This window comes from Scleropages formosus, chromosome 3 (genome assembly GCF_900964775.1).
Source record: "Scleropages formosus chromosome 3, fSclFor1.1, whole genome shotgun sequence".
In the NCBI taxonomy this organism is placed as follows: Eukaryota; Metazoa; Chordata; class Actinopteri; order Osteoglossiformes; family Osteoglossidae; genus Scleropages; species Scleropages formosus.
In genome coordinates, this window is record NC_041808.1 from 350,669 (window position 1) to 361,478 (window position 10,810).

Below are 10,810 nucleotides of genomic sequence, written 5' to 3' on the forward strand. Positions count from 1 at the left end.
TCTAGGGGACCGTCAATGAACCGCTCCTTCTTCCAAAGACAAGACAGCGCCTTGTGGATGTGAAAAGAAGGGGAATAGCGGTGCAGCGCGGTGCAGCGCGGTGCAGCGCGATGCAGCGTGGTAGAGTGACCCCAGAATTGTTTCCAATGTGTAACTCATCAAAGGAGGAGAAGGATGAGATGGCAAACAGCGCCTCCAGGTGTACAACAGGAGACCCACTTTTTAAATAAAACAGTCTGTTTGGTCACAGGTCTGGTTCCTTAACCGCTGTGCTGTTTTTCACCTAGTAACACCGTGTAAATGAGCTCTGAACCATTTTACAAGTTAATGTGAACCAGAGGTGCCCATGTGTAACATACACCAACCTTACACTCAGGTTCTGTACCTGCTTTTAGAGTATCAGCCTACACACCTTATTCACCAGGGTAACTTACACTGCTAGATACACTACTTAGAATGGGTCACTCATCGATACATCAGTTCTGCTACCGCTACTACTATGTAGTAGCAGTAGTAGTAGTACAGGAGTAGAGTAGTAGTAATAGTGGTACCAGTGGTAGTTCTCGTAGTGCGGTGTCAATAGTAGTAGAACAGTAGTAGTAGTAGCAGTAGTAATGGTGTAGTACTAGTACTACGGTAATAGTAGTAGTAGTAGTAGTAGCGTATCTAGCATTTCAAGCCACCTTGTGTTTGTGAGGTACATCAATATTTGTCAATATCTCCATTAAAACGGCAAATAATACGATAACCGAGTATCTGGTGAGGATGAGCAATATGTCAGCATGTGACTTTTCTGGATCGTGGTAAATTACTACGTTTCCTGTAGCGGAAAGCCCTCCAACCCCAACCCCCCAAGGAAAAGTACAACACATGTGCGCCTGTGGTCACGACAGCAGTATTTGAGCACTAATTCATAGCGATTTAGTGTTTAACGTCACTTTGGAACACTAAACGTGACAGTTTCCTGCTTCGGTCGCGTAACTGAGCGCCGCCGGTGGCTCCACACCTTCCTGACAGTAAGACGTACCTGTGCAGGTTGGGGGCCTGGATCATCTGGGGCTGGTGATGGACCTGGACCTGGAGCTGGAACCGATCCTGGAAGTGTAGCCGGAGCCGGGGCCGGGGCCAGAGCCAGAGCCGGAGCCAGAGTGACAACCAGAGCAGGAATGGAAACAGGAGCCGGGAGAGAATCCGGGGCAGAACCCAGAGAGTTCCTGGGTCTGTCTGTCACGTCCTCGATAGTTTCGTAAACGTTCTCGGGGACCTGTGTGGCGTCCGAATGCCTCCTCTGCTCCTTGGGCGCTTCTGGCGGTTCCACGTCGGCCTTTCGCTCGGCGCTCTTAGTGCCGGCAGCTTCAACCGGCTTCGCCCTTGTCGGCTTTCTCGCCGGGTCTGGGAGACCGGAACCGAGCAGACGGGGCTTCTGGGACAGGTTCTGTCTGTTGTCCGGCACAGTGCAGGAGCTCAGCTCAACACTGGCAGCCAAGCTGTGCCTCTTGATGCAGTTCGAGCTGTCTTTGGAGGACGACACCCTGCTCTCGCTGTCGTATGTGTGCCGGGCTACCAGAGAGTCGGCGCGGAGGCGTGGCGGCCAGCAGAGCTCCTGAGGGATGCCGAAAGTGGACATTCGGACTTCGGGGGCCTTGTCGCAGCAATTCGCCGGCGGGTGAACCCGGATCGTCACGGTGCCGGCCCACCGGTCCAGGGGCCCTGCGGGTTCCTTCGGAGGGTCCGGGCTCCGGCGGCCTTCCGCCGGCGCGCCCCCGAGTGGCCGGGGAGCATCGGGCGGGAGCTCCTTCACGTACTTGGCCGGGACGTAGAAGGGCTTGGTGCTGCGGTCGCGACGCACGTGCCACCAGTGCTCGTTCGTCCTGGACAGCAGGAGGAAGCGCTCGTTGGGCTTGATGGACACAAGGGCGCCATCGCGGGCTCTGTACTCATACTCAAACTGCACGAGCACCAGCTCTTCGTCTGGTCCGTCTGCCATAGCGCCTCGAGCCCGAGCCTTTAGCGCAGAGAAGCTATCTGGGCTCCACAAGGGTTGTCCTACACCTGCAGGCAGAGGGAAAGAGCTGCGATGTGATGGCTGTGGAGCCAGTCTACCAATGGCCAGCAAGGAACACACAAAAACGGGCAGTGGGTGGCGCAGCGGTTGGACTCGCTGCCTTGACATGAGAAAAACACGGTTCGATTCCCACCTCCAGCTGCAGTGCCCTTGTTCAGGGTACTTAGGGTAAAAGAGAGTAACAGATGAATAAGTGAAAGCAGCTCCCGTCGGTGAAGATGCGTCTAACCGGCTCTGCCAGCAGCACTTGTGCCCGAGACACCGTGGGGTGCAGTGACTAGCTGCAGCAGACAGGGGTCAAACTTGAGCTGACAGCTCACAGGAACGCAGCGGCTCATGGCTCGTTTCTCAGCCTAAATTCCTGCTCATCTAACGACTTTTGAGGCCGGGAGTAGTCGGTCAGTACTGCAGTTTACAGTGTGTAGCGTGCAGCATGCTGCTGAAGACTGCTGCGTGAACAAGTTTGCTCTCTTCATGGCACAGAACATGCATTACTCGTGTGTGTGTGTGTGTGTGTGTGTGTGAGACGCGTGTTTACATGGATTTTAACTGGGGAAGTAGGTCGTAAGTATTTACTCAAGTACTGACCCTGATCGACACCGGTAAATTACCGCGCTGTAGGAAGGGCAACGCAACGTAATCGCTGTAAGTCGCTTTGGAAGAAGGTGACTGCTGGATAAAGACGAACAGTAAATGGCTGCAAATACCGCCTCTTTTTACACTGTTTTTGCACTCAGTGTCTTTTTTGAACCGGAAATCATCCGTCAGCCTTCTAGAAGTTACTGAAAACTGGGGATTTAGTGACACTGTTACTTTTTCACAAGATCAGAGGGGTGTGTTGTGTGTTCTGAGCTCAGCGGTTACATGATTACAGCCTAAAGGAACCACATGGAGAGCAGCAGCTCATCTAATGAACAAAAGTGTGTCATATTGTGTGTGTGTGTGTGTGTGTGTGTGTGTGTGTGTGTCCCATACACACACAAAATAAGCTTGTAAATTTCATTCTTGCAAAGGTGAGATTCCACAAAATTGGTTTGTGTTGTCAGTGGTGATGATCAGCGCACAAGCGATTGGTGCTGTGTTGACACCCTGCTGTGTTTGGCGCTTTAGTTTCTCTAGCAGGCTCTGTGTGTGTGTGTGTGTGTGTGTGTGTGTGTGTGTGTGCGCGCGCGCTGTGTGCAGCAGCGGTGGCAGCGGCAGGAAGCCAGTGCAGTTTGCAGCCGCACGCCCATGCAAACCCCAAGACGGCAAACGCCAGAGGCCCTGAGACGGCCCCGCGGGAACAGGAAGCTCGGCGCTGCTCCGCCAGTTCCGGCCCTCCATATATGGCCCGAAGCGACACGTCGTGGGCGATACGACGCGGCCGAGGTGGCGCAGAGCGGCGCTCGCTCCGGCGTGTCGCCAGGGCACATCCCAACAGCAGCGACACGTGTTTGTAGTGTCATCACACGGGATGCAGTTGATGCTGTTGGCATGGAAACGAAATGAAAACTGCATACGGTGCTGCGAGGAGGTGAACGACAGCAGTTCATAGATCAGCGAATGGAAAACAACGTTCATATTAGCTGTTCCAAATATATCTGTGGATCATCAAAATGGTTATATAATATCACAATAGACCCTTACAATTATAATATAACACGAATCGATCGGGGCAGCTGGGAGCGCAGTGGTTAGAGCGGTTGCCTTTGGACCCAGAAGTCACAGGAGTGAATCCCAACTCCAGCTGTACTACCCTTGAGCAAAGTACTTTACCCTGAATTGCTCCGGTAAAAATACCCACCTGTATAAACGGGTAAAGAACTGCTGGTGACCTAAACGCGTCAGACAAATGTAAACTATGTGAAAACGGTGATGAGTGAGGGTGTTCCGTTCTGCTAGTCCTCATATTTCTCGATTGTACAGTAAATAGAGGAGCAGCACGGCGGCACAGCGCGTAGCACCGGTGCCTTGAGGCTCCTGGGCTGAAGGCTCGAATCCAGTTCAGTCTGCGTGGAGTTAGCACGTTCTCTCCGTGTTTGCGTGTGTGAGTGTCTCATTGCTGTGCGGTGGACTGACATGCAACCACGACGTATCTTCCCTCGCACCTCACTCTTCCTGAATAGGCTCCGGACCCTCGGGATAATGGCTTGGACAAGCGGTAATTGGCAGCGGGTGACACGCAGCGCAGCAGCAAATACGGTTCCCACCACAGCGTGTGCTTTGTATGTTATGCATGAAACACGTGGAAAGAGAGAAACACCGACGGGAGACAGTTCTCCCTTCCCTTGTGCTCCAAGTTCCCTGTTAGTCAACACGCGTTCGGCTGCTCTCCCCGGGCGCCCAGGAGCCCAGGTGCCGATGTGGCCGCCTCTCTGCCCTGCTGGACGCGCTCTATATCTACGCCATCAGGCGACAGCCGAGAAGCAGCGAGAAGCGTTCAGCTGCGCCGCTGCTCCCTCTGCGGGTTTGGAGCCCACGGAGGTCCAGCGGCGCCCTTTCTCCTACGCGGTGCCAGCACGGTAGAGTAAAAGGGAGTCCAGGGAGAACAGCGGTGGGAAGTGAGGCTTTCCCTGTGCGTGCGCCACTCGCACCCGTCCACGTCGGTCCCTCCCGGGACACGGTGGGAAATGGTTGCTCTGCAGTTTAGCTTCGGGACCCTTAGGGTCACAACCCGGAGCGTCGCTGTACAGCGCGGCAGTGCGGCACATCTTCAACGAGGATCTCGGACAACAAGGCGTGGAGACCTGTCCGAAAAGGGGCCGACTGCGACTGCGACTTCACTCCGAGAGGAGCCCGAAGGCACCTGCCAGGTTTACCTTTTCACTAGGGTATGGACCTCCTTCGCACACTTCGCTTACCAAGGAGAGCCTCCTGGTTTCACGGTCATTCTGAATGCTTTGTGTTGGACTCTTTCAGCCCTAGGCCACGGCACAGCTCTTCACTTGAGCTCTCTACAAGCCGGCCTTTGCTCATCCATGTCTTTGACCACGGAAACATCTGCCGCCTTCCGCTCGAGCGCACACACAGCGTCCGTCGTGTCCTCACCGCTGACTGAGAGACGCAGAAGGTCTGAGGTGCCCTCAGCATCCAGGCGCAACGTGTGCTCAGAAACCCGCTGCCAGTGGTGCTAACACTTACATCACTCTTCAGGGTCGAGGTGAAATGGAGCTGCTGAGAGATCAGCGTGACGGTTCGTCCGCAGTTCCTTTACTTCTCCTGCATTCTGATGAGAAACTGAGCTTCTGAGGACCTCCATCTCACTCACAGCTGCAAGAGGGACCAGACCGGTGGCTTCCACCAAGTGCCACTTGCATCCTGACATGTTCTATGGGTGGGTTGTGCCACCACAAGCATGGAAAGATGGCTTGGGTGGTAAACAGGTGCTGCAGAACCATAAAGAAATGTGGAAAAACGCAGAATGTCGATGGCCGTCTAGGTCCGTGGCTCTAGCTGAACCAAGAAGACCCCTCAGGAACCAAGCTGAAGAACCACGAAGACCTATGATTAACTACATAAAACCACGCAGAAGCGTGTTGGCTTCACCCCTGCGACACCAAGACACGGCAAGCTAATTTACTCCCTTTCGGCACTGGACCTCAAGGACCTCAAATGTTTCAGTAGCAGTTTCTTTGGCAAAAAAGCAGAGCCGATCCAACGTTTATACTCAACTACAGTCATAATCCCAAATATTGTGGGATCGCAGGCACAGTACAGCAAGAACTCAAATTCTGGAACCTCCATCAAGCTTGAGGAATAACAGAGCAAAGCATGTGAGTTTCAGCGGTGTGAAAATGTGAGGTGCTGAGAGTGGAGCGGCTGGACTACCTTGTGGAGCGTCCTGAGCCGAGCAGCACCAGCGTCATCCCGCTTTGGGGTCCGTCTCCCTCCTTCGCCTGCTTACATGTCCAAAGCCCCTCGCTTTGCTTGCGTTTCAGCGCCAAAGTGCCGTGTTTGTCCGTGCGCGCGGCTGCTTGGCGTGTGTGCAGGTCTCAGCCCGTCTGTCTGCGTCTGCGTTCATTTCCTGTTCCACTGCGTGGAGGGAGAGCGGAGCGGAGCGGCTCAGCTGTCAACAGCTCGCCGGGTCGGGACTCCCTTCGCCGGAGAACACGCGGCGCACACGTCACACAGCGGGCTCTCCGGGCGTCCCAGAGCTCCAGGTCCCACTCTGTGGACAGTTACAGGGGATCCTGGAGCCGGTGGACAAAAGAACTGAATCTGGTCCTTTGTCCAAATGCTCTCGTAGGCAAAAACAGCGAAAAAGTCAATGGTCTGTGGAGATGACGGAGGCGAGAGGGCCCTCCTGCATCAGTCACCAGAAATTGAGCACATCCCTGGCAGCGGGTGCAGAGCACAGCTCCTTGTGCATCTCCCTTTCTCTATGTGGCACTTTTTCGGCTCCCCCCAACGTGAGAAATCACGGAAGCTCACAACCGCACTCAGACGCTGCTCAAACGGTCACACTCTTAGGTGCACTTTGAAGAACTCTGACCAGTGTTGGCACGTGAAATCGCTCTCGTGTGACCAAGTGACCACAACGTGGCAGGAGGAACCGAGTTAATGGAATCCTGCACTGCGGTGAGCTCCAAACCCCTCACTTGTGCCTCTGGAAAGGGTGCGAAAAACGTGTCGGAAAAGGCACTCCGGATGCCGTACCGCGGTACAGCAAAGAACTCACCTGGGCCTCACGCCTCCTGGTACACAGGTGTTCAGCCGTGTCCCTGAAACATCATGGGAGTCGCAGTGGTCAGTCCTCAAGTCAGCCGCTAATTGGTTCCCGCATCCCACCGGCGCTTCTAAATACTATCTGTCGCCAGGGGTGTAATATTCACAAGCGCCGTGAGCCACATCCGCCGCTTTCCTACCCTCACTTTTTCCGAGCGCTTCGGAAGCTGACGGCATGGGATGGTCCTGGGAAACAGGGTCTCTCCCATTATGGACGAGGCCGTCGGCGCGGTGACCACGTTCTTCCATGAGCGTGCGGGAACCTCCCGACAAGGCTACGAGAAGCGAGCACCGCGTCCGTTCGTGAACGTCTGTGTTCCGCAACGACGTTCTCAAGGTGCCAGGTTCAATTCAATTCAATTCAATTTATTTTTATAGAGCGCTCTTCTCACGCAGTGACACAGAGCGCTTTAACACAGGCATAAAGAAAGCAAGAAAAACAGATACAAACAAAGAAGACAGTCGACTAATGGCTGCCGCAATAAAGTACTTTTATAGAGCTATAAGTATGCCTTCTTCCTAGTTCTAGTGAGAATTCTCGCAGCAGTATTTTGTACCGACTGTAGCCTGGATACAGTCTGGTACGGACAACCCGACAATAAAGCATTACAGTAATCCAGCCTGCTGGAAACAAAAGCATGAACCAGTTTCTCAGAATCCCAGGTTTACAGAACGAAATGCACAACTTAGTAACTGCACACATAAGGGGAGCGACTGCTATCGAGGAGGTTCGGGCAGCGAAGGAGAACCCAAACTGTACCCAATCTACGTTTAAATCGTTCATTTACAGGAGTAACTGGAGTGCCGTTGGGCCGAGCAATGAGAAGAATGACTGAACTGAACAGTATCCTAAAGACACTTTTTAAATGTATATTTATGCTGCTTATTACAACAGTGACTTCAGTGAAAAAAAAGACTCTGGTTGTGCGATGAGGGTCTACAAGGAATCCTAAAGTGAAAGGCGTGAAGAGCGCCGTTGGTCACTCGGTCGTTCCACTCATCATCTCCATCCATCCCTCCATCCCTCCCGCCATCAGGGTTGCTGCAGAAGAACTGCAATAGGAGAACTTTTCAGGTTCTGTGAGGAACTCCATCCCACCAAAGAGGAAGTGCTAAGATAGCTACTGCAGTTTTAACACAACTCCTAATGTGGTGCAGCCTGAATATACGTCATAGTTCTGCTCTTGGTAAGTGCTGGCTACGAGCGCTGGTCTGGAACCCATTCTACCGAGAGGACGGACACCGGGCCAGTGAGGAAGTGGGACTTCGGCTCGTACGTAACCGACCGCATGAGGTGCAGCGTATGCGATGCGTTGTTGTGTGCGTTGACCTTAATGTAAGCTGTCATTGTGTTCTGGCTGCGTGTGTGAAAGGCGTGGCTGCCGTCAACCCTGAAACCGATCTCTCCGAGGCTCTGGCCTCCGCAGATGGTGATGTGGTGTGCAGAAGCTGCAGTCCTCCAAGTCCCGGATTTCAGTGAGCAGACAGCGCTGGAAATCACAAGGTCTCCCCCCCTTCGCTACAGACACTAAACATCCGACACGGTGATGTGAGGAGAAGAGGACGGCTAAATGAAGCTTGACTTTGCTGTAAATAATGCATTGGAGCCAGAAGCGTGCGTCGGTGTACTGCTGCCTAATTCTGGAACTGCGAGAGAGGACTTTCCACTTATTTGGTACCAGAAACATGCAGCCTTGCAAAATGCATTTGCTCAGATGATAATATGGCATTGCACCAAATCTAAAAATAGTAGGCATCTACAGGTCATATGCAGCCGTTTGTTGAGACGCTGCCCCGTCATCTTCATTTCTCACATTTATGTAGGTGCAGGGATGAGCGAGTGACATTTGGCCGTCCTTCTGCGAAGCATCATTAAATGTCAAATTCCTGTTTTGGTAGTTTACCAATTACATTCAGCCCACATGAAAAAGTGCTACAACAGCTTATGAAAACATACTTTCTCATGGGTATGTGTTCCTTTTACTTCCACAACAGGTGAAAGAGTAAGTAAAAGTCACTACTTGGTCAGCGCAGTATTTATGCTTCTGTTTGTTCCCTTCAGTGCGGCTGCTACGCAGTTTCAAGCTCTTGTACAACCCGGTATAAGGACACTTTGATAAAAACACAGCTAAAATATTAAAAGCATCCTCTTTAAAAGCAGGTAAGAGGCTTCCAGCATTTCGGTCCATTCCCCCTTCGAGCAAGCGAATCCACTGAAGAAATGAACCGTTACGTGAGGAACGACTGTGTGTTCTCGAGCACAAGTGTCAAGTCACGATCCACAGAACCCATGACAAACGGATAAAGGTAAAACCCAGCAGATAGTTTGCATCAGTGAGGGCTTGAGATTCCCCAAAGTGACACTTCCGGCCTCTGAGAAAGCAGCACTTCGCAGTAATGTGGTGTCCAGATGCTCAGAGGTTGGGGCAGGTGAGCACAGTGGTGCACAGCGGCGCACAGCACTGGGGACAAATCACTGCCGGCAACGGCTCTGTCTCTGCGAGGAAGGACTGGCAACTCACCTCTCATCTAGTGTCCCCTTTCTGAAACAGGAAGGAAGGACACCCCCTCAAGAGAGCAAGAGTGGGTGTTTGCAAGGCTGCTGTAGCAGAGACGAGCGGGACAGCCATGTGCCCGTGACAATTGGTAATGATACCCTTTGGGTTACGAGTTCCACAAATGTGCTCTGAGGGCCCTGATGACCCTGTTTACCCCCCCTTAGGCTAATACTTATGTATAAAACAATGAGCAAGACAACGTTGCTACCGCTCTTCCATACTCAACAGTTATCTGCCTACAGGCAACCTAAACTCAGTCAAAATCCCCATCTCTTCATATAATGCATTAATGCAATTCTATTGTCTTCCTGCCTTTGATGAGTTACACAGGAAGCAAAGGGCTTCACGCTGCTGTAACAGTCGTCTGTGGCCTACGGGAGGAAGCCTGGAGCGGCAGCTGAAGCAGCAATAAGGAGAACAAGTCCATTTCTGTTTTAGTACAGAGACGCTCTCTGTTCCTCATTTGCCGCCTGGTTCTTTGACATGTGGCTCTGACAGGGTGTAGACAGCAAGCAGGCCTAGGATCAGGTGAGCGGTACGATGTCTACACTGAAAACAAGTATGCGTGTCAGGGGCTCTTGTACAAACTGGTATAAGGACAGTTTGATAAAAACACAGCTAAAATATTAAAAGTAGGGAAAAAAAAAGTAGGCTTCCAGTGTTTCGGTCCATTCGCCCTTGTTAGTTAAATGGAAAGGCTGTAGTACAATGAAGATACGCAGTTGTATGAACAAGGTATCTATATATTGGACAAAAATGGGACTAAATCCCCTAAGAGCTCTTTTAGTGAGCATTTAGCCATTGAGTAGGTTTACTGTGTTGCTTGAATTCATGCACAACAAGCAGCGCCAACGGGCACAAAGCGGCAGACTCACAGCGTACATGTTAGCGGTGCTGATTTAATTGTGATACAAAACTGTACAACATTAAAATGGCGCAACAGTAGTATCACCAGGGACACGGTGCAGCCGCACACACCCATCCACCTGCCTTCCATCATTGAGCTCTTCATTAGAGCCCGAGTGCTCACACACGTAGAGTACAAAAACAGCAAATGACACTTAAGTGCTGCTCCCTACTGGGAGTTAAGAGAAGTGAGTTGCTTCAGCTGAAGAGTCTAGTGGGGAAAAATGTTAAATATTGCATTTTATTCTCTTACAGAAACGATCAGACTAAAAACAAAGAAATCTTGAACATAGTTTACAGATGTTTTCTCATACAAATGCTTTGTCCTGAAACGACCTAAAATGCACTGAAACTTGGTTTATTGTGCAAGTAACAAAGGTAGAGGTCTGGGTCTGACATTTTCAAATAAGAGAGACACACACACACACACACACACACACACACACACACACACACACACACACACACACACACACACACACACACACGCAGAAGCTGCTTGTCCCGAGTGGGGTCGTGGCGAGCCAGAGCCTAACCCAGCAACACAGGGCATGGGGCTGGGGGGGACGCCAGTCCA

The 10,810-nt window shown here is 51.9% G+C and overlaps 1 protein-coding gene across 2 annotated transcripts in view; it reads right to left on the reverse strand.

Moving 5' to 3' along the window:
• LOC108924805 (rho GTPase-activating protein 12-like) overlaps nucleotides 1-6,319 on the reverse strand; it is a 30,544-nt gene extending 24,225 nt beyond the window's left edge. Inside the window, exons 1-2 of one of the 2 annotated variants that reach the window (XM_018736378.2) lie at nucleotides 5,873-6,319; nucleotides 1,028-2,052 (exon numbers count right to left, since the gene is read on the reverse strand). In XM_018736378.2, the coding sequence (XP_018591894.2) occupies nucleotides 1,028-1,987 (960 nt within the window). In that variant the 5' untranslated portion in view covers nucleotides 1,988-2,052; nucleotides 5,873-6,319. The remainder of the gene's footprint in view (nucleotides 1-1,027; nucleotides 2,053-5,872) is intronic. The other variant, XM_018736379.2, reaches the window with a different exon arrangement.
• Between the last annotated feature and the right edge of the window lie 4,491 nt (nucleotides 6,320-10,810).